The 23,442-nt window shown below is 42.6% G+C and overlaps 2 protein-coding genes and 1 long non-coding RNA gene across 14 annotated transcripts in view; 2 read left to right on the top strand and 1 right to left on the bottom strand.

Annotated features, from left to right (window-relative positions):
* LOC139406507 (transcriptional enhancer factor TEF-3-like) overlaps nucleotides 1-4,722 on the top strand; it is a 43,638-nt gene extending 38,916 nt beyond the window's left edge. For 9 of the 12 annotated variants that reach the window (XM_071149159.1, XM_071149163.1, XM_071149162.1 and 6 more), the window contains 3 exons: nucleotides 1,225-1,365; nucleotides 2,976-3,128; nucleotides 3,706-4,722. In XM_071149159.1, coding sequence (XP_071005260.1) covers nucleotides 1,225-1,365; nucleotides 2,976-3,128; nucleotides 3,706-3,819 — 408 coding nt within the window. In that variant the 3' untranslated portion in view covers nucleotides 3,820-4,722. The remainder of the gene's footprint in view (nucleotides 1-1,224; nucleotides 1,366-2,975; nucleotides 3,129-3,705) is intronic. The other 3 variants (XR_011633998.1, XR_011633997.1, XR_011633996.1) reach the window with 2 other exon arrangements.
* A 7,396-nt stretch (nucleotides 4,723-12,118) lies between these two features.
* Nucleotides 12,119-13,958, bottom strand: LOC139406506 (uncharacterized). Its single transcript, XR_011633995.1, has 3 exons — nucleotides 13,562-13,958; nucleotides 12,534-12,635; nucleotides 12,119-12,384 (listed from the first exon to the last, which is right to left on the bottom strand). It is a non-coding gene; the product is annotated as an uncharacterized lncRNA (long non-coding RNA).
* Nucleotides 13,959-14,650: 692 nt separating this feature from the next.
* Nucleotides 14,651-22,751, top strand: LOC139406505 (gastrula zinc finger protein XlCGF48.2-like). Its single transcript, XM_071149157.1, has 2 exons — nucleotides 14,651-14,918; nucleotides 20,913-22,751. The coding sequence occupies exons 1-2, from the start codon at nucleotides 14,720-14,722 to the stop codon at nucleotides 21,932-21,934; spliced, it is 1,221 nt and encodes a 406-aa protein (XP_071005258.1). The 5' UTR covers nucleotides 14,651-14,719; the 3' UTR covers nucleotides 21,935-22,751.
* The last annotated feature ends 691 nt before the right edge of the window (nucleotides 22,752-23,442 follow it).

The following is a 23,442-nucleotide window of genomic DNA, read 5'->3' as shown; positions in this document are numbered from 1 at the left end:
TTCATAAAGTGAGAAAGAAAACCCAGTTCCATCGAGGCGGCCAGCCAGCCACCCGGGCATGACTTGGGGGCGTCCTGAGGCTCTGGCTAGTTGTCATGGCGACTGTGACAGGCTGCTGGCCCGTCTCCAAAGCTATGGCATTCTAGATTGAATTTCCAGCTCCCCGACCGGCCCTGCCTTCTCCCCACAGCGCCCGTGGCCCTGTCCTAACGGATTGTCTCGCGCCTTTGAAGTGCCCGGAGAATCCGATTTGAGCCGGCCCTTGTAAATTGTTACACAGGAGCCCGGCCTGGCTGATCTAATCAGCCAATTGAGGGCTGTTGATTATAATTGGATGAATTCCCTCGCAGGCCGTTAGGGAAGTGGGGAGCGCAGGTTCGGGGAGGGTCACTGGGCCCCGGGGATGAAGACAAATGAGAGAATCACAGGAGCGAGGGATGAAGACGAGGAGCGGGGCGATGAAGAGAGGCTGAGCGCTGTATTAATGGCCCATTAGGAGACAAGGGCCTGAGAGGGGAAAAGGTAAAGCCCTCTGTGTCTGTACTCCTCTACCATGACAGAGGACGCCTCGTCTCGATGTAAAATATTATATAGCATCAGATTACCCTCACCCCCATCATTCCCTTAACCAAAAGGAGGGATAAAAATATATCTGACCCAGTATCAGTGACTAGGAGCAGATTCTGCCTTCTTAGACAGACATGAGGTTGGATGCACCTGACGAAGAGAGTCCTGTCTGGCACTAACGCCACAGCATCTTGGGAATGCAGAGGCTGGATTGGCAGCCTAAATTAAGTCAACACAGGCCAGGCCAATAGATGCTGCTTGGCTTTGCAGAGCGTTAGTTGCCGGCTTTGTTGAGCCGTCACACATTTTGGGTAACATGTTTCAGGAAGCCAATAGAAGCACACACACACTTTTCCCTGTTCCTTGAAACAAAGTCTATTAAATTAGAAGAACCGGACATTACTGAAAGAAAGATTGCTGTATAACGACTGAAGTAGATTTCTGTTGAGGTTTTTGATTGAACTGTCCAGAACTAAAAATGTGTCTCGTCATAGACTGGCAGGTTGTTTGAACAGTGCCTTATCCTCTTGCTAAGACTGACAGGTTGTGTGTGTGGCCTGTGTGGACCTCCTCCTGTCTTTCCTGTACTGTCCTCTGTTCAATAAAAGAGAGGGGGGAGGTTGTTGTTGACTGTGTGGTTCCTTTCTCTCTCTGCAGGCCGATCTGAGTGCCAACCTGCAGGAAGACAGAGGTTTCTTCTACGGCGTGTCCAGTCAGTACGAGAGCTCTGAGAACATGATCATCACCTCCTCCACCAAGGTCTGCTCCTTTGGAAAGCAAGTGGTGGAGAAAGTAGAGGTGAGAGACACCAGAAGGATTACTCTAGCTCCATCAGTACCTGTCCCAGACCTGCTGTTTTCAACTCTCTAGAGACAGCAGGAGCGGTATAAATACTCTTAATGATTGGCTATGAAAAGCCAACTGACATTTACTCCTGAGGTGCTGACTTGCTGCACCCTCGACAACTACTGTGATTATTATTATTTGACCATGCTGGTCATCTATGAACATTTGAACATCTTCGCCATGTTCTGTTATTATCTCCACCCGGCACAGCCAGAAGAGGACTGGCCACCCCTCATAGCCTGGTTTCTTCCTAGGTTTTGGCCTTTCTAGGGAGTTTTTCCTAGCCGCCGTGCTTCTACACCTGCATTGCTTGCTGTTTGGGGTTTTAGGCTGGGTTTCTGTACAGCACTTTGAGATATCAGCTGATGTAAGAAGGGCTTTATAAATACATTTGATTTGATCAGTAGAGACTAAAAAGTACTTGTAAAAAAACAATGAAGAAATACATACCATAGATGTAGATAAAGACTGATGTAGGTACAGTAGATACAGTAACATATATGGATTATGTAGAGCTTTGGGTCCAGGATTGGCATAAAAAAATAGATATTTTAGACCTGTTATCTCTCCACACTTCACTGACTCTTGACTGCTGATAGAACACAGGTTCTAGTATGCTGGTAGACTACTAAAATATAAGGGGATTTGAATGATTGACAGTTGAACTGATAGGCGGGGTCAACATTTGAGGTCAATGACTGATTATTATCCCTCTGCGAATGAATAATAACCCAACCAGTGGCTGTGATGGATTCAACTCACTATTCTCCTGCTCTGTGGTCCAGAACAGACATCACAAGACAACACTTACATTCCTCACCCTGACTCACTGAGCATATCCCAAATGGCACCCTATTCCCTAGTTAGTGCACCACTTTTGATCAGCCTTATAGGTCCTGGTCAAAAGTAGTGCACACTATAGCGAATAGGATTCCATTTGGGACAGAACACCTTTGTTCTGTGTTGCCTGTCCACCACAACATCACTGTTATCCCTACAGAGATGTTGTACAACACTCAAACACATACACATATTCACATGGATATTGAGGGGAAGCCAGGCCAGTCATCTACTATAATGTAATAACATTCAACAGTGATTATGGTAGCTATTATCTATAGACTATATTTAAGCAAAAAGGTACCTGGGGTGTTTGTGGTATATGGCCAATACCACGGCTAAGGGTTGTTCTTAAGCGCGACGCAACACGGAGTGCCTGGATACAGCCCTTAGCTGTGGTATATTGGCCATATACCACAAACACCCGAGGTGCCTTATTGCTATTATAAACTGGTTACCAACGTCATTAGATCATTCAAAATAAATGTTTTGTCATACCCGTAGTATACGGCCTGATATACCACGACTGTCAGCCAATCAGCATTCAGGGCTTGAACCACCCAGTTTATAATTAGTGTTATCTATCAGGTACATATGACATGCCTTTCATTTCATCTATGAGGGCTATAATGTATTTTTAATGTGATATCTCTAGGACCATGTCCTGGTATATTGAACATACAGTATATCATATATTGGATACATTGTGTGTGTGTCCCCAGACGGAGTATGCACGGTTTGAGAATGGGCGGTATGTGTTCAGGATCCACCGGTCCCCACTGTGTGAATACATGATCAACTTCATCCACAAGCTCAAACACCTGCCAGAGAAGTACATGATGAACAGTGTATTGGAGAACTTCACCATCCTGCAGGTAAAGGCGCACGCACACAATTACCATCTATCATTAAAATATTGTAGCAGACAACTGTTGACTTGTCAACCACCTGCTTGAAGAGTTTTCAATACAGAAGCAGAAGCGATTGAGAGCAAGGAGAGTACCACCATAGTAACAATGTGGTCATCAATATAAGGGTTCAAGTCACTGTCCATTCCATTGGCAACTGCAGTCCAGACACAATGACCATATTGAAACCACACAGCAGATCACATCGCATCATGTTATTAGGTTCTCAATGGGCTGATTTAGCCCATATTAAACATGAGCTGCACACACGCGTATCAATGCTATGGATTATGCAACAAGTGCTTCTTTTAGGGATAGAACAATGATATGGTGAAAGTATTGTTCTCAAAAGGAGCTCATACATTTTGACAGTTCGCTTTTGTGTAATTGCTTGTACCACTCTGTCAGTGAGAGATGAAAACGACCTGTATGCAAAATAAACTAATTTGTATTGCTTAAAAATGTATATTTTTGAGAAATGTGTGTAGTAGTATTATAGTTAGTGGTGTAAAATAACTGTGCATGTGGGTCTGTCTCTCTGCAGGTTGTGATCAACAGGGACACACTGGAGACCCTGCTGTGTATAGCCTATGTCTTTGAGGTGTCTACTAGTGAGCATGGAGCCCAGCACCATATTTACCGGCTGGTCAAAGACTGAGACAGCCCTGTGGACAGAGAACCACTATAGACCAACAACACCCCAACCATGGACAATCTCCGCTGTAAGCTGCAAGCACAATACGATTGTCTGTCAGGACCCAAAGAAGCACTGGGCGGGTTGCTTGCCCAATGAAACTAATGTGGAAGAGTTGGCTTGGGAGCTGGAGTGAACTATACCACTGTTATGTGAGAGAGAGGAGCAGAGGGTGGGAACCTTCATTGTGGTATATCTGTATGTACAAGGGGAGCCAAATGTCAAGACAATGCATGAGAAATTGTTGTTTTTCATCTCATATTACTAGTGCTTGCTTGTTTTGATTTAGTTTCAGGTTAGACAGCTGCATGAGCGGGATTTGTTTTGTCTATGGGCGCCACCTAGTGATTACTAATGTATATTACACACAGGGCAAGAGGACGAAAGGAGAACTGGAAAGCAAGACTGCACATTAATAGTATTGTTTCGGTGCCAATGTTTGTATTATTTGAGTAAAAATATGTACAGTACCACAGCTATCTCCCCTGAAGAATAATCTCTATTGATGAAAATGAGTGAAGATTATGATTTAAATAAATATTGTATCTGCCTAGTTTGATGATCAAATTAAATGTTGGACTATTGTTGAATGAAATTGAGCACAACTCACATACATTAGATAACTCTGCTTGAACCTGACTATGGGTTGAATCTGCTATCTGTAATTGAAGTTGACTAGCTACAGTATGAAGAAACTGTAATCTATTTTTGGCACTGAACTGAAGTTTAAGATGGAAATACCCTTCACATATCATACTTAACAGATCAGGTTGCTTGATTTTTGTTCTTAATGTGATCTATTGAGACTAATATATGAACATGTCATACTATTGTTATACCTGTAATAAAACGATGATACAAATGAGTTCTCAGGTAAGTTTCAAACATAACACAAAATGCATCCATGTTGTTGGGGCTCCTGGGTGGAGCAGCGGTCTAAGGCACTGCATCTCAATGTAGAGTGGCGATACAGCAAAATGTGTTTTCTACTACTTTCGCGGTTATTTGACCATATTAGCTCAGAGGCCGTGTTCGAGACGAGTAAAACCGTAATGTATCATCGGTAAATTGTGACTGACTGATCTACAAATGATAATGAAGGTTATTTGTAGATCAGTCTGTCAGTAGCAATGTCGAACAAGCCCATTGTGATCGACACTAGAGCGATACCAGAGACAGATGACGTGAGACACCTCAGGTTGTCACTAGTTACCACAGTCACAAAGTCAGAAGGCTCGACCAATCGGATGAGGGATTGTGATGACACAAATAAATGTGCAAAAGGAGCACTGAACATGAAATCCGATAAAACACTTCAAAACAAGACATGGTATCAAGGACAAGATTAAACGAGTCACTTACGATTACCCACATGGCAGTTTCTTGTTATTGTTGATAGCTATCTGGCCATCCAGAATTACAACTAATCGGTCTTCTGCCCCATTGAAGCGTGCATATTGTTTTCGTGAAGTTGTCAGTTTACCTAAATAGTGCCTTCAGAAAGTATTCATACCACATTACTTATTCCACATGTGTTACAGCTTGTATCCCAAATGGATTAAATCGTTTTATTCTCACCCATCTACACACATAATGATAAATGAAAGCATGTTTTTAGAAATGTTTGCAAATGTAATACAAATGTAATTGAGAAATGTCTAATTACGTAAGTATTCACACCCCTGAGTCAATAAATTCTAGAAGCACCTTTGGCAGCAATTACAGCTGTGTTTTTCTAGGTAAACCTCTAAGAGCTGTGCACACCTGGATTGTGCAACGTTTGCCCATTATTCTTCAAGCTGTCAAATTAATTGTTGGTCATTGCTAGACAACTATTTTAATGTCTTGCAATAGATTTTTAAGTAGATTTAGGTCAAAACTGTATCTCTCCCACTTAGAAACATCTTCTTGGTAAGCAACTCCAGTGTAGATTTGGCCTTGTGTTTTAGGTTATAGTCCTGCTGAAAGGTGAATTCCCCACGGATGAGTTGTCTTTTCTTTTCGAGATTACTAATAGCTAACTTTTGCTACTCTCATCTAAAATTAGCTAGCTAAGGGATTGATAGAGCAAAGTTGTTTGTATCCCTACAACCCTTTCATTCTAGTAGTAATATGTCACACTCTTGATCTTCAACAGATGCATAACCTTAGACAGGGAAAAAAAACAGTTGGGTGAGTAAAGTTTTTCAATTCAATGGTGTTCCCAAGTTGTGTGCACAAAGATGAATGAATGCCACAATGGGAAAGACAAACAAAACCCAAAGAGAAATATGGAATGAACTAGAAGGCAGTATGTTCAAAGACAGATCATTTCAGTTCATTAATGTTGAAGTACAAAATAACAATGGAATGTTTCTCAATGAAGTTAAAGAAGATGGAACTTGAAATGGGTGCACTTATTTCAAGAGTATGTAGGCCAAGTGGGGTTAGGGTGGTGTTTCCTGCTTACACTGTTAAGAGCTTATGGTTTCTATCACAGTGGCATGTAAGTTCAATCAATAATTATTACATGTTTTGCTGTACAAAGACGGAAACTGGTAAAAAAAAATACCAAAAGGTGGACTTCAAGGCTATAATAAACACTGCCCACGTTATCAGTGTTCCTTGTTTTAAGGTAAAGTATATCAACCTACTGTTGGTCAAGGCTGCGTTTACTCAGGCAGCCCAATTCCAATTAAAACATGTTTTCTCATCTCAATATGTTAATACTTATTTTCCACCATAATTTGCAAATAAATTCATTCAAAATCCTACAATGTGATTTTCTGGAACTTTTTTCTCATTTTGTCTGTCAGAGTTGAAGTGCACCTATGATGAAAATGACAGGCCTCTCTCATCTTTTTAAGTGGGAGAACTTGCACAATTGGTGGCTGACTAAATACTTTTTTGCCCCACTGTACCTGTGTTCTCTGTGGTTTGTGGCGCAGCGCCGGCTTTTTCCAGTCTCTCTTTTCTCGCGCTCCTGGTTTTGACCTGTCCTGACTCCGAGCCCGCCTGCCTGCCCCTGAGCCTGCCTGACGACCTGTACCTTCGCCCCTCTCTGGATTACCGACCTCTGTCGTACCCTGAGCCTGCCTGCTGCCCGGTACTATTGCCCCACCTCTGGTTTACTGACCCATGCCTGCCTTGACCTGTCTATTGCCTGCCCCTGTTGGAATATTAAGCTATTGTTTATTTGATGTGTTCTGCATCTGGGGTTTACCTTCATATCTGATAATAGAATAGACATTCCCATTCAAGATTTGTGGTGTGAATTGAAACTTAACATTTCAATTAATTTACATTTTCAATGATTGTAGTTGTCTAAAGGGATAGGTTGATTCTATTAATTATATTTCTCACTGAAATGACACCCACCCTGTATTCAAGAGTATGCTGTGTCTCAACCAATGATTTGCAGTATCAGTCAACATTTGGACTCATCTACTAATTTCAGAGTTTTTCTTAATTTTTACTATTTTCTACATTGTAGAATAATAGTGAATACATCAAAAATAGGAAATAACACATTCATATAGTAACCAAAAAAGTGTTACACATATTTGAGATTCTTCAAAGTAGCCACTCTTTGCCTTGACAGCTTTGCACATTCTTGGCATTCTCTCAACCAGCTTCATGAGGTAGTCACCTGGAAACAAGCTCACATTGCAGATTTTTTGCAGGTTTTGTTGTCATATTTGTAGTAAATGGTTCACCTTACACAATGAACTTACAGTGCACATGAGGAGCCACACAGGGGAGAAGTCATATCACTGCCCCGATTGTGGGAAAACATTCAATCAGAGTGGGACTCTGAAATATCCCAGAAGGATCCACACAGGGGAGAAATCATAACATTGCAGTCATTGTGGCAAAAGCTACAGGCACTATTTGAAAATGCACATTTGGATTCACACAGAGGAGAAATCAGGCTATGTTACTGCCCTGATTATGGCCAGGCTTCAATCCGATTGGACATCAAAAGATACACGAGGGCTCACACGGGAGAAACAGTGAGAGTTCTATTAACCTGAGCCGTGGTGCACCGGTCTGTGGCCTGTGACATGACCGGGCAAAAGTGGTGAGGGAGGAGTGCCCTTCTCTAATAGAACAGTAAACTGCACCATTCAGTCATTTTGTCAACAAGGCAGCATGGCACATCATCCAGAAATATACATCTCTTTTCCATAAAATATACAATGTGTACAAAACATTAAGAACACCTGCTCTTTCCATGACATAGGTGAAAGTTATGATCCCTTATTGATGTCATTTGTTAAATTCATGTCAATCCCTGTAGATGACGGGAATGATTTTTAAGCCTTGAGACAATTGAGACATGGATTGTGTATGTGTGCCATTCAGAAGTTGAATGAGCAAGACAAAAAATGTAAGTGGCTTTGAATGGGTATATCGGTCTTTGTCAAGAACTGCAACGCTGATGAGTTTTTCACGCTCAACAGTTTCCCTTGTGTATCAAGCATGGTCCACCCCCCAAAGGACACATTTGACATCTTGTAGAGTCCAAGCCCCGTCAAATTGAGGCTGTTCTGAAGTCAAAAGGAATGGGTACAACTCATTATTAGGAAGGTGTTCTTAATGTTTTGTACACTCAGTGTATGTTCACATTTTCTAACTCGTTTTCATTGTAAAGGCAGATAAAGCAGTCACTTTCATTTGGACAAGTACATTAGAGAGTCTAATTTGAGAAACAGAGAAACAGATGCCTCACAAGTCCTCAACTGGCAGCTTCATTTAATAGTACCTGCAAAACACCAGTCTCAACGTCAACAGTGAAGAGGCGACTCCGAGATGCTGGCCTTCTAGGCAGTTGCAAAGAAAAAGCCATATCTCAGACTGACCTATAAAAATAAAATATTAAGATGGGCAAAAGAACACAGACACTGGACAGAGGAACTCTGCCTAGAAGGCCAGCATCCTGGAGTCGCCTCTTCACTGTTGACGTTGAGACAGGAAGCTCCTGCACGCCATCTCTAGCCGACACTGTCAGCTACAGTTCACGAGCGCCTTCAGAGACCTTTGTGCCCAACCCATGAACTTTGCGTCTCCTTTCTCTGTTTTAGCTAGCAGAAGACTACACTTTAGCTAGCTAGTTATCAGAGCAGTAAATCAAACAATAATTTTGTTTTACATAGCCTAGATAATTGTTTGTACAGTATGTCAACTTTGGTGTCTATTTCAGACCTTATGTCAATTTTCAAGGATGAGCATTAAAAGGGATAAGACCACTATACAGTTGAAGTCGGAAGTTCACATACACCTTAGCCAAATACATTTAAACTAAGTTTTCACAATTACTGACATTTAATCAGAATATAAATAAATCCCTGTCTTAGATCATTTAGGATCACCACTTATTTAAAGAATGTAAAATGTCCGAATAATAGTAGAGAGAATGATTTATTTCAGCTTTTATTTCTTTCATCATATTCCCAGTGGGTCAGACGTTTACATACACTCAATTAGTATTTGGTAGCATTGCCTTTAAATTGTTTAACTTGGGTCAAACGTTTCGGGTAGCCTTCCACAAGCTTCCCACAATAAGTTGGGTGAATTTTGGCCCATTCCTCCTGACAGAGCTGGTGCAACTGAGTCAGGTTTGTAGGCCTCCTTGCTCGCACATGCGTTTTCAGTTCTGCCCACAAATTTTCTATTGGATTGCAGTCAGGTCTTTGTGATGGCCACTCCAATACCTTGACTTTGTTGTCCTTAAGCCATTTTTCCACAACTTTGGAAGTATGCTTGGGGTCATTGTCCATTTGGAAGACCCATTTGTGACCAAGCTTTAACTTCCTGACTGATGTCTTGAGATGTTGCTTCAATATATCCACATTATTTTCCACCCTCATGATGCCATCTATTTTGTGAAGTGCACCAGTCCCTCCTGCAGCAAAGCACCCCCACAACACGATGCTGCCACCCCCGTGCTTCACGGTTGGGATGGTGTTCTTCGGCTTGCAAGCGTCCCCCTTTTTCCTCCAAACATAACGATGGTTATTCTGGCCAAACAGTTCTATTTTTTGTTTCATCAGACTAGAGGACATTTCTCCAAAAAGTACAATCTTTGGGGTCCCCGTGTGCAGTTGTAAACCGTAGTCTGGCTTTTTTATGGCAGTTTTGGAGCAGGGGCTTCTTCCTTGCTGAGCGGCCTTTCAGGTTATGTCGATATAGGACTCGTTTTACTATGGATATAGGTACTTTTGTACCTGTTTCCTCAAGCATCTTCACAAGGTCCTTTGCTGTTGTTCTGGGATTGATTTGCACTTTTCGCACCAAAGTACATTTATCTCTAGGAGACAGAACGCGTCTCCTTCCTGAGCGGTATGACGGCTACGTGGTCCCATGGTGTTTATACTTGTGTTCTATTGTTAGTACAGATGAGTGTGGTATCTTCAGGCGTTTGGAAATTCCTCCCAAGGATGAACCAGACTTTTGGAGTTCTACAATTTTTTCTGATTTTCCCATGATGTCAAGCAAAGAGGCACTGAGCTTGAAGGTAGGCCTTGAAATACATCCTCAGGTACACCTCCAATTGACTCAAATTATGTCAATTAGCCTATCAGAAGCTTCTAAAGCCATGACATAATTTTCTGAAAATGTCCAAGCTGTTTAATGACAGTCAACTCAGGGTATGTAAACTTCTGACCCACTGGAATTCTGATACAGTGAATTATAAGTGAAATAATCTGTCTGTAAACAATTGTTGGAAAAATTACTTGTGTCATCATGCACAAAGTAGATGTCCTAACCGACTTGCCAAAACTATAGTTTGTTATCAAGAAATTGGTGGAGTAGTTGAAACACTTAGGTTGGAGTCATTAAAACTTGTTTATGTAAATTTTTGACTTCAACTGTAAGTCTGGCAATGTGGAGAAGTGCAGCTATAGTGAGGGGAAACTTACCAGTTTGGTCAGGGCCAGCATGAGGGATAAAATTGATTCTGTGTCGTGAGTGTTGCTAAACTTCTTTGGGATCGGTGTCCCGTCCACAGGACGGTTGAGCTAACATAGGCTAATGCAATTAGCATGAGGTTGTAAGTAACAAGAAAATTTCCCATGACATATCTGATATTGCCAGAAATCTTAAATTCTTGTTAATCTAACTGCACTGTCCTATTTACAGTAGCTATTACAGTGAAATAATACCATATTGTTTGAGGAGTGTACAATTTTGAACACTTAAAGTTATTAATAAACAAATTAGACGCATTTGGGCAGTCTTGATACAACATTTGGAACAGAAATGCAATGGTCGATTGGATAAGTCTAAAACTTTTTACATACACTGCTACCATCTAGTGGCCAAAATCTAAATTGCACCTGGGCTGGAATAATACATTATGGCCTTTCTCTTGCATTTCAAAGATGATGGTACAAAAGAAATACCAAAGACCTTTTTTTTGTATTATCTTTTACCAGATCTATAGTGTTATATTCTCCTACATTCCTTTCACATTTTCACAAACGTCAGTGTTTCCTTTCAAATGGTGCCAAGAATATGCTTATCCTTGCTTCAGGGCCTGAGCTACAGGCAATTAGATTTGGGTATATAATTTTAGTCGAAAATGTTTAAGTTAAGTTTGAGCATCTTTGCAATAAACATTTTTCTAAAAGGCTGTCAACATCCTACAAGGAAATAGACACTTAATCAATTATACAATCATTAACCAGATTATTCCAGATACCAGACTTCGATGAGTGATAACTCAGTTCTAGAATGTTGTCATTGATGAGAATGAATATACAAATCTATTCACATTCAGAATGTACTTTGTTTAGACATCCAGTCTGTATTGTACTTTCATGACCAGAGACAAATCTTCAAAAGGCACAGTTTATTTATTCAGAGTGGTACATGAATTCACACAGTCTTGATTTATAGGATCCTTCCCACTATATGCTATGTCAACTCATAAAATCCCAAGTTATCAATTAAAAGTTTATAGAAAAACTGTACTTGCCCTCATATGAAAATGACAGTTTATGAAATATTCTACATCTGTAATGTTATCAAATAAAACTTTATATTGCACATTTCTTACAAGGAATACATTTAAAGCTGTTGAGACGTTGAATGTGGTAAAAATGGGGCACAGATAACAAAGGACATCAAGGCATTCAAAATGGCTACAGAGATGGATGGGCAGGAGTCAAGGCTTTTGGTCACGGGGTCTGGGATCCTGGGTGCCTCACCGGATGGTCTGGTGGTAGATAGCTAGAGTGGGCACCACAGCAGTGGTGGAGGTTAAGTGGTCCCTAGGTTAAGTGGTCCCTACCTTAACATTGAAGAGGCAGTGAAGTCGAAGGATTTCTATATCCAGAAGGGAGGGTCTTACAGCCTCCGTGAATACCATCCTTAATGGCAGCAGGTTAAGGGCAGCTCCACAACACTGGAAAGGACACTTGCTTATTCATTGTGTGGACCACCAAAGCCTCTGTCACCATCCCCATCCAGCGTGACGACCTCTGGCAGACTCCTATTGCTGGACTAGATTAGTTTTTCAAGGACCACATGCTCCCAAAGTTGGCACTGCAACAGTGAACATCTGTAAATAACTTGTAAATAGTTTATGCACATTGTTTTTGTTCCTACTTTGAGGTTTTCTTCCAATCCATTTTTCTATGCATATACAAATTCTGTTTTACACAATATTGTATCATATTTGATGAGTTACTGACCTGTTCGTCCACAGGCTCGATGTGCTGTCGTCTCCACAACTGGATCACACTGGCACAGGATGTCCATGCACCAGATGGTCTGAGGGATGCACTCCTGTTGGTCTGGAAAACAAATAGACATTTAGTCAGTGGTGGGTCTTTTTCAATGCTGTATCAACATCTTTATCATGGCAGAAAATGCTTTGTTTATCATGTCACAAACCCACCATGTGACAAGTGGTCCCTCAGCACCCAATCCTCATGCCTCATTGTTTGTTCTCGTTTCCCAATAAACAGCTTCTTCAGACTTGATAATTGTATTGGTAAAATAGGCTGGGCTATCTGCACATCTAAAATCTGACTATGTGGATGGGACATTTCTGCTGGAATGCTCAACTAGATGATCTGGACAATCTAGGGTCCTATTTGCCCAAAGAGGTGAAATATTGCAATGCGTCATACGATTACTTCTGATTCAAATTCTCAAGAGGAAAGTTAAAACCCTCTGCCGTGAGGTCACTGAGGAGGACCAACAGTGATAGGGGGATCATCTGAAAGGGACTGACATGCAGTAATGTAACTAACTAGCCCACCAGGCTTTAGCTAGCTAGGTAGCATTAGCTTAACGTTTTTGTAGTCAGACTTTTCTAAGTGGTGACATGCTAGATGACCAACTATTCTTGCCATGGCGCCAGCCTAACGTTAGCTAGCAAGTCTGACTACACAAACAGTGAGTTAACGTTAACTAGCAAGTCTGACTACACGTTAACTAGCTAGCTAAATATCCTTTCCCTGGTGGGCTAACGCTAGCTAGCATGTGACCACGTAAAAAAGTAGCTGGCTAAATCACTAAATACTTGTCAATAAAAAGGTAACAACAGTCATTATGGTAGCCTATGCTGGTTTTAGTTTTACTTGTAAGGACGGTATTGTGCGTTGTACACGTAACACATTCGGTGGGTATCTAGCTAACATTCATAAGAACCTAGCTAACTGCAGAGCGTCAACCTAACCTAATTGCTCATTAGCAGCAAGCAACCATGGTTTACCTAATCACACGGCTCCAGCGACGCTTTGGAAAACGATAACATGCATGTGTGCTTATCAAAGTAGTGGTTACAATCCGGCGGTACATAACACATAACCATCTTTGCTTCTGATCGACAGAGAGAGATCTAAGGTTAGCTAGTTCGCTACAAAGGAGAGAGGGTAATGAATTGTGTTTTAGCAATTTAAAAATGTTTTGATAACCGTTACTACTAGTACATGTGCTGCTACATGTCAAACTCATTCCATGGAGGGTCTGATGGTTTTTGGTTTCTACTTTCAAAGACCTAGGGTGTTCATAAATTAAATCTGGAATGTCAGAGTCGTTCCTAAATTCAGAGAGTTGTCAGTTTGTAAATTCTTCAGAGCATTTTGCTCTCTGAGCATTCAGAGCGCACCCTGGACGCTCTAGCCGAGGAGTAGGGTTGATCCGAGCGCTCTGACCTCACAATGTTAGTCAAGCTAACTGGCTGGTGTTGGCTAGCTTGCTAGCTACTTCGACCTAGCAGAGCTGGTTAGGCTATGATCATGTTATCCAGTGCGTTAGTGACTAACTGTGCTGATTGCAACAATTTAATTACGCTTTTTTTTGCCAACGTTTACTGACACCGGCCATATTCAACGGCTTTTGAGCGTTTGTAAATTCATCAGTTATTCTGCGCTCTGGCACACTCAGACGAGTGCGCTCTGAAATCAAAGTAGATAGCCAGAGTGAATTTACGAATGCACCCCTTTGCCAACGTTTACTGACACCGGACATATTCAACGGCTTTTGAGCGTTTGTAAATTCATCAGTTATTCTGCGCTCTGGCATACTCAGACGAGTGCGCTCTGAAATCAAAGTAGATAGCCAGAGTGAATTTACGAATGCACCCCTAGACAACCAGGGGAGTTCCTGAAATCGGAGTAGATAGCCAGAGTGAATTTACGGACACAGGAGAGAGAACCCGGAGACACTCCGCCCTCCGTGGAATGAGTTTGACACGTGCTACTCAGTACATTGGCCATGTTACACTCCAGTCCAGCAGGTGGCGAAAGCGCAAAATCTGTTAACTTGAAGGCGCACGAACAGTGGATTCCCGTTTTTACTTAGTAATGCCGGATGTTGTTTTTGCACGGACATGGATGGGATGAAAACAGCACAGCCACTTAGCTAGCTAATGTATTTGTATTCTTTAAATATGTCTAAAATGCAGTTGTTGAGGGTTTTTCTCAACGATAGATTAACAGCTGCTGCTGATGAGATATTCGGGGTCGTTGAAAAAATGATAGCAGAGTATCAGGAGGAAGTTGTCCGTCTACAGAGGATGCTCGACATTGTTCTTCAACCTGAGATACCGTTAAACCTACACAGAGCAGGTTTGTTACTCATGACGTTTGTCTAACTAACTCAAACTCAATTTTACGAAATAAAGGAGCAATGCCCGAGTTGGTTATATTTTTTTTTAGAGGAAGTGTAATATGAAAATGATCGGGTATGCCTAAATGACCTAATGCCAGCAGTTGTTCCATTTAATTTCAACAAGCCTAGCCAGGGTGGGCGTTTTGAATCCTCACCATTCGTGATCAGTGCCGTTTAAGATGAGGGAGGATGTTTAAAAAAAAAAATTATGAGCGTGGCCTAATTTCTATTACAACATATCGGATGACTGTCATTCATATTCCATTCACCCAGCTCAATGTAACATTGAAAGGTTTAGGCTACTACATGATGCTCGAATTTTCCCTGGACCCATCATGAGGTTGCTACAACCTAGCCTCTGAATGAAAGTTTACAATGTAGGTGCACAGGTCGAGATAATTAAGTAATCAAGGTGACAGACATGCAATACCGCTTTGCAAACTCATCACATGCAAACACAGTTCACTTTCATAGCAGCCACATACAAACAGCTTGTTGTGTGTGTATATATATATATATATATATTCCTTCTTGCATCTGTCTACGCGCTATCCTCCTCTCACCTTTTCCCTTTGCTTGTGGACTTCAGTGTACAACATTTCCATATCATGACCTCTAACCACACACAGCCAACATAGTTGTCACGTCATAGTTAACGTAGCTACTAGAACTAACAAGTTAATAAAGCCACTACAATCATGCAGTACAGTCAGCAGCAAGCAGTTTAGCAGTTACACCGGCAGGCCCCAGTGGCAATAAATTAATAAAACCAAAAGCTTATCTCGACTTCGAAAAGTTCCAGTGTTGTATATTCTGCTAGCTAACATAGCATCCCTCTCTGTTTGAGCCAGATGCTAGCTAGGTGAAAGTGAAATAAAATGTACTACGAAATATACAGTAGCTCTCTCTCTCTCTTGCTTCTTAATTTTGGAAGAAATTAATCAAAACTGTTCAACTATAGTCTTTCTCTTTTTGAATCAACTACTCACCACATGTTTTGCATTGCATTGCAGTGCTAGCTAGCAGTAGATTATGCTTTCAGTACTAGATTCATTATCTGATCCTTTGATTGGGTGGACAACATGAGTTCATGCTAAAAGAGCTCTTTGGTTGGAGGACTTCCTCCGGAAGTTGTCATAATTACTTTTGTAAGTCTTTTGAAGGGGGTGAAAAACCATGAGCCTCCTAGGTTTTGTATTGAAGTCAATGTACCCACAGGAGGACAGAAGCTAGCTGTCCCCCGGCTACCCCAATGTGCTACCCTACAGAGTGCTGCTGAGACTACTGTTGACCTTCATTGTAAAACTGTGTTTTAATCAATTATTTGGCAATGTTAATATTTTTTGTGTGGTTTGATCTAAAAAGGATAACTTTAATGTTTCACAATTTTTATGTTTATGAAATTCACTGAGGAGGATGGTCCTCCCTTTTCTCCTCTGGGGAGCATTCCATTGATCCTCACTATCGTCTGGGATTAATGTGCCCAGCCGGTAATACACTCGTGTCTCCCCGGTGACCGTTTTGTACGTCATCCATTCAGGCTGCAAAGGTGTTTCCTCCTTAACGTGATTTAATGGCTCGTCGGTGCAAGAAAACAGGGAAAATATGCATACTGTCTTAATAAAACACACATCTGTCGCCAGGGTTCGTCCGTCGAACTGCCAGATGGTGAAGCGTAATTCATCACTCCAGAAAATGCATTTCCACTGCTCCAGAATCAAATGGCAGCGAGCTTTACACCACTCCAACCCAGGCTTGGCATTGTGCGTGGTGATCTTAGGGTTGTGTACGGCTGCTCTGCAAATGGAAACCCATTTCATGAAGCTCCTGACTAAGAGTTTTTGTGCTGACGTTGCTTCCAGAGGCAGTCTGGAACTTGGTAGAGAGTGTTGCAACTGAGGACAAAACATTTTACACGCTACACACTCCAGTACTCGGTGGTCCTGTTCTGTGAGTTGTATGGCCTACCACGCCACTGCTAAGCTGTTGTTGCTCCTATACGTTTCCACTTCACAATAACAGCACTTACAGTTGACTGGGGCAACTCTAGCAGGGCAGAAATGTGTCAAACTGACTTGTTGGAAAGGTGGCATCCTATGATGGTGCCACGTTGAAAGTCACTGAACTCTTCAGTAAGACCATTCTACTGCCAAATATTTCTCTATGGAGATTGCATGGCTGTGTGCTCAATGTTATACACCTGTCAGCAACGGGTGTGACTGAAATAGCTGATTCCACTAAGTTGATGGGGTGTCCACATACTTTTGTGTGTTTATTTGTTTTTAATTATCAATGGAAATCAAATTTATCAAACCATGGAGATCTGGATTTGGAGTCACACTCAAAATTAAAGTGGAAAACCACACTACAGGCTGATCCAACTTTGATGTAATGTCCTTAAAAAAAGTCAAAATGCGGCTCAGTAGTGTGTGTGGCCTCCACGTGCCTGTATGACCTCCCTACAACGCATGGGCATGCTCCTGATGAGGTGGCGGATGGTCTCCTGAGGGATCTCCTCCCAGACCTGGACTAAAGCATCCGCCAACTCCTGGACAGTCTGTGGTGCAACGTGGCGTTGGAAGATGGAGCGAGACATGATGTCCCAGATGTGCTCAATTGGATTCAGGTCTGGGGAACAGGTGGGCCAGTCCATAGCATCAATGCCTTCTTCTTGCAGGAACTGGTGACACACTCCAGCCACGTGAGGTCTAGCATTGTCTTGCATTAGGAGGAACCCAGGGCCAACCGCACCAGCATATGATCTCACAAGGAGTCTGAGGATCTCATCTCGGTACCTAATGGCAGTCAGGCTACCTCTGGCGAGCACATGGAGAAATGCCACCCCACACCATGACTGATCCACCGCCAAACCGGTCATGCTGGAGGATGTTGCAGGCAGCAGAACGTTCTCCACGGCTTCTCCAGACTCTGTCACGTGCTCAGTGTGAACCTGCTTTCATCTGTGAAGAGCACATGGCGCCAGTGGTGAATTTGCCAATCTTGGTGTTCTCTGGCAAATGCCAAACGTCCTGCACGGTGTTGGGCTGTAAGCACAACCCCCACCTGTGGACGTCGGGCCCTCGTACCACCCTCATGGAGTCTGTTTCTGACCGTTTGAGCAGACACATGCATATTTGTGGCCTGCTGGAGGTAATTTTGCAGGGCTCTGGCAGTGCTCCTCCTGCTCCTTCTTGCACAAAGGCGGAGGTAGCAGTCCTGCTGCTGGGTTGTTGCCCTCCTACGGCCTCCTCCACGTCTCCTGATGTACTGGCCTGTCTCCTGGTAGCGCCTCCATGCTCTGCACACTACGCTGACAGACACAGCAAAACTTCTTGCCACATCTCGCTTTGGTGTTCCATCCTGGATGAGCTGCACTACCTGAGCCACTTGTGTGGGTTGTAGACTCCGTCTCATGCTACCACTAGAGTGAAAGCACCGGCAGCATTCAAAAGTGACCAAAAAATCAGCCAGGAAGCATAGGAACTGAGAAGTGGTCTGTGGTCCCCACCTGCAGAACCACTCCTTTATTGGGGGTGTCTTGCTAATTGCCTATAATTTCCACCTGTTGTCTATTCCATTTGCACAACAGCATGTGAAATTTATTGTCAATCAGTGTTGCTTCCTAAGTGGACAGTTTGATTTCACAGAAGTGTGATTGACTTGGAGTTACATTGTGTTGTTTAAATGTTCCCTTTATTTTTTTGAGCAGTGTACTTCCCTCTGTAGCGCCTTGCACTCAGATGCCAAGCAGTTGCCATACCAAGCAGTGATGCAGCCAGTCAAGAGCAGTCAATGGTACAACTGTAGAACATTGAGGATCTGAGGGCCTATGGCAAATCTTTTCAGCCTCCTGAGGGGGGGGAGGCATTGTCGTGCCTTCTTCACTTATGTGTTGGTGTGTGTGGACCATAATAATTCATTAGTGATGTGGACACCAAGGAACTTGAAGCTCTTGACCCACTCCACTACAGCCCCGTTGATGTGGATGATGGGCGTGCTCGGCCCTCCATTTTCTGTAGATCACGATCAGCTCCTTTGTCTTACTGACGTTGAGGGAGAGGATGTTTTCCTGGCGTCACTGACCTCCATATATGCAGTCTCGTCGTCCGTGATAAGGCCAATCACTGTCATGTCGTCAGCAGACTTAATGATGGTGTTGGAGTCGTGCGCAGCCAAGCAGTCGTGGGTGAACAGGGAATACAGGAGGGGATTAAGCACGCACCCCTGAGGGGCCCCCGTGTTAAGGTTCAGCATGGCGGACGTGTTGTTGCCTACCCTCACCACCTGAGGGCGGCCCGTCAGGAAGTCCAGGGTCTAGTTGCAGAGGGAGGTGTTCAGACCCAGGGCCATGAGCATGGAGGCACTATGGTTTTGACAATAGCTCAGAATTAAATGAACAGCATTCTCATTTAGGTGTTCCTCTTGTCCAGCAGTGTGGAGTGCAATAGAGATTGTGTCATCTGTGTATCTGTTGGGGTGGTATATACGAATTGGGTCTGATGGTGTTGATGTGAGCCATGACCAGCCTTTCAAAGCTTTTCATGGCTACAGATGAGTGCTATGGGGTGGTAGTCATTTAGACAGGTTAGCTTGGCGCTCTTGGGCACACAGACTATGGTGGTCTGCTTGAAATATGTAGGTATTACAGACTGGGTCAGGCTTGTGAATGTTGACCTGTTTAAAGGTCTTACTCACATCTGCTTTGGAGAGCATGATCACACAGTCGTTCGGAACAGCTGGTGCTCTCATGAATGGTTCAGTGTTGCTTCCCTCGAAGCCAGCATAGAAGGAATTTAGCTCATCTGGTAGGCTCGTGTCACTGGGCAGCTCGCTGCTGGGTTTCCCTTTGTAATCCGTGATAGTTTGCAAGCCCTGCCACATCCGACAAGTGTCAGAGCTGGCGTAGTATGATTCAATCTTAGTCCTGTATTGACGTTTTGACTGATGGTTCTTCTGAGGTCGTAGCAGGATTTCTTATAAGCGTCCAGATTAGTGTCCTGCTCCTTGAAAACGGCACCTCTAGCCTTTAGCTCAATGCGGATGTTGCCTGTAGTCCATGGCTTCTGGTTGGGATATTTATGCATGGTCACTCCGGGGACGACTTTGTCGATGCACTTATTCAGCTAGTTTATGCTAGCTGGCAACAACAGCAGCATGGCACTAGTTAAAACTTGTGATGTAAATTTCAATGGGTGAGGGAGAAATAACTTGTAGTATTGGTCAACATCTGGATGTCACCGTGACATGACAATTAGCTAACATAACGACAAGCCGGTGTGAATGACCAGTGCAACGGTGTTGTATCGAGTTGCTTGCCACTGTTGGTTCCCACTGGGCAGCAGTTGCTTCATCAGGCAGCTATATCACTACCCGCTAGCTAACGTAGCCAATTTGTTCCATCCCACTGATTTTATATTTTGAGTAGGATAGCTGCCTACATGAGAAATCATTAGTAATATTGCAAATCTTCTGGATGTCACCGTGATACAGTCTAACGCTCAGTGGGGAGAGTTTGAGCTGCAACCTGGCAACACAACAACACGCGGCACAGTGTGTCCTTCGCTCCTGCTTGCCGGCTGCTGTCCTGCAGTAAGGAGAGGGAAGTAGCTAGTGTAGCCAATATCAAGCCAGGGTGACAGCTAAAATACATTTTATTGTAGTGATTTTCAAAGAACATGTACAATTACTCTGGTAAAACCGGAATGATTCTGAACCATCCCAAGTCCCAACTTCGGCAGACGGGGCGGACACACGACTACGATGACTACTTCTACTACTACTACATTATTCAAAATACACACATACAGGAACTTCCAGTACAAAGCTCTCACCTGTTCAGGACTATGGGGTGCTTTTATACATTTCCCAAGTTGATCACTAATTAGGGTCCCACATGAAACACTGACCAATACTTTGATGTCGTTAAATTTTCCGTCTTATCCTTCTTCCAGACTTCCAGCAGCTCACTCTCTCTGTCTCTGAAGCGGAGATCCCCCCGGAGCAGCAGCACTATGAGCAGGAGTGGAGCCCCAATCTGGGGCAGGAGGACCCAGAAACCATACAATTTAAAGATGAAGAGGAGGAACTCCGGACCAGTCAGGAGGAAGAGCAGATTCAACGGATTGAGACTGTTACTAAAGATTACATATTCACTCCTGCCTGTGTAAAAAGTGACTGTGTGGAGTACCCAACTCGGCTCTCAAATATCTATCAAGCCCAAAAGGAAGGAAACAAAGAGAGAGACATTCTACCCAGTACTACAACGGAACAGATCAAAACAGAACCTGATGGAGAGGACTATAGGGAATCAGAACCAACCAGTGTCTCTCAGCCCCTCTCTACAGGAAATCCAGTCTGTTCTGCAGTTCAAATTGGTATGGAGAATAAAAGACTTCCATCAGGTTTTAAGCAAGTCAAATCAAAGAGAACAGAGATGGTAAAAGGACAAAGGTCCCGTATCAACACTAAGGGTAAGAAATCTACTCAGTTGTCCCTCCTGAAATCACCCAGTCAAGGTCATGCTACTCCTTGTTGTAAGGTGTGCGGTAAGTATTTTCATTACATGGGCTCATTGATGAAACATGTTCAAACTCATACAAAGGATAAAGAAACACTTTGTGGGGTGTGTGGAAAGCATATGGAGTCCACAGAAGGTATGAAAGAGCACCTCCAAACTCACATTGCAGCTAGGTTGTGTTGTCATGTTTGTGGTAAGTGGTTCAGCAAGAACAGTAAGCTGACAGTGCACATGAGGAGCCACACAGGGGAGAAACCTTTTTCCTGCCCTGTTTGTGGTACATGCTTCATGCAGACTGGAGATCTGAAAAGACACATGAGGACCCATACTGGGGAGAAACCATATCTCTGTCCTGATTGTGGAAAAGGATTCAGCGTTGCCAGTAATCTGTCAGTGCACATAAAGATTCACACAGGAGAGAAAGGAGAACCAGATTCAGCACTGGCACCAATCTGAAAGTGCACATGAGGACTCACAGGGGAGAGACCATACTAATGTCAAAGTAGAAAATGCATTTCCCAATCAGGTACATTAAATAACAATCAAATACATATCAAGGCACCACTGTATAGGTGCAATGATTGCAGGAGTTCTCAGAATGATAGAACTACAAAGTTACATAAACAATCATGACAAAGGAGAAAACATAATGTGCTGTTTGGGAAAGGTCTGGAGACAGAATACTGAGAGTCATGTTCTAACTTCCATGTGTGAGAGGAGATGTCTCTCAGAACACAACTCTTGGGTGAATAAGATATGACTGAATTACTGCTTAAACATACGAACTCTCCATCTCTATCTAACAGAGCAGCTAGTGGATTTTTGAGCAACAGCAGTTCCTGCTCATTACTTATAGGATGACACAGACATTTGAACCTATGTCCTCCATCTGTACATAAAACATGTTTTAGAGTTAAATGTGTTGTTAAATGTTGAAATCTGCTAATTTATATCTTGTTTGATGTTGTTAAAGTAGTTTTCACAATAACAGTTGATTTTTGTTAGTCTCAGGAGCTGAAGGAATCTTACCATTTTTGATATTACCGATGTTTGATGCCTATATCCACTCTTTGAAGGGAAAATATTTGTATCTATTTTGTTTTCCATGTTTTGACAATTAAGAAAATGTGTTGTAATATGTTCATGTAGACCCATTCATATGAATGAAGCTTGAGAAACGTGTTTTTCCAGAGATTGTACATTTTATCTGCCTTTTGTATAACAGAATAAATGTTGATAACACATGTATATCGTGATGTGTCTTTTACCTGCACATTTGTCTTTCCTCTGACTTCTCTTTCCTCCAGCCACCCTAGTCATACTGTTCTCTCTGCTACCGCACGGCAAGCAGTACTAGAGTGCCAAATCCTGGTCCAAGAGGCTTCTAAACAGCTTCTACCCCAAAGCCATAAGACTCCTGAACACCTAATCAAATGGCTACCCAGACTATTTCCATTGTCGTCGTCCCCAGAGAGTTGTACGGTTTGTAAAAATATATATATATATATATGTTTTTACATCAATGATTTTTGTTTGACACATTTTAACATGAAAATAATCTCACTTTAAAAAGAGTCTGTATAATTCCATTACCATGGAATTGCCCGAATACAAATACATCTTCAAAAGACAAACACTGTAAGGGAGGGCTCTTCCAATAAATCACTTGGACCTTGAAGCCAGCAAAGCCTCTCTAATGAAACCAACTGAAAACATATTTACATACTGTACACATTAAATATTGTCAAACATCAAACTCACTGCTGGCCAAACAACGCATACCTTTTCATAAACAATGGACCACACCCTAAACATTTATTCTCAAACAGTATCTCTGAGGAACGCACAGAGGAACTTCCAGTACCAAACTCTCACCGGAGAAGGACTATGGGCAAAGATGATCTATTACATTGACAATATAGTTGAGTGACCGCTCCAACAATATATGGACATGTCCTCAAAGA

The sequence above is a fragment of the Oncorhynchus clarkii genome, chromosome 4 (genome assembly GCF_045791955.1).
Source record: "Oncorhynchus clarkii lewisi isolate Uvic-CL-2024 chromosome 4, UVic_Ocla_1.0, whole genome shotgun sequence".
Lineage (NCBI taxonomy): Eukaryota > Metazoa > Chordata > Actinopteri > Salmoniformes > Salmonidae > Oncorhynchus > Oncorhynchus clarkii.
Note: the sequence above shows the minus strand (reverse complement) of the source record. Positions and strands in the feature narration are given on the sequence as shown.

Coding starts and splice junctions, on each gene's coding strand:
- LOC139406505 (XM_071149157.1), top strand. CDS start 14,720: ATGTATTTGTATTCTTTAAATATGTCTAAAATGCAGTTGTTGAGGGTT. Junction 14,919..20,912: donor GTTAAACCTACACAGAGCAG/GTTTGTTACTCA, acceptor TCCTTCTTCCAG/ACTTCCAGCAGCTCACTCTC.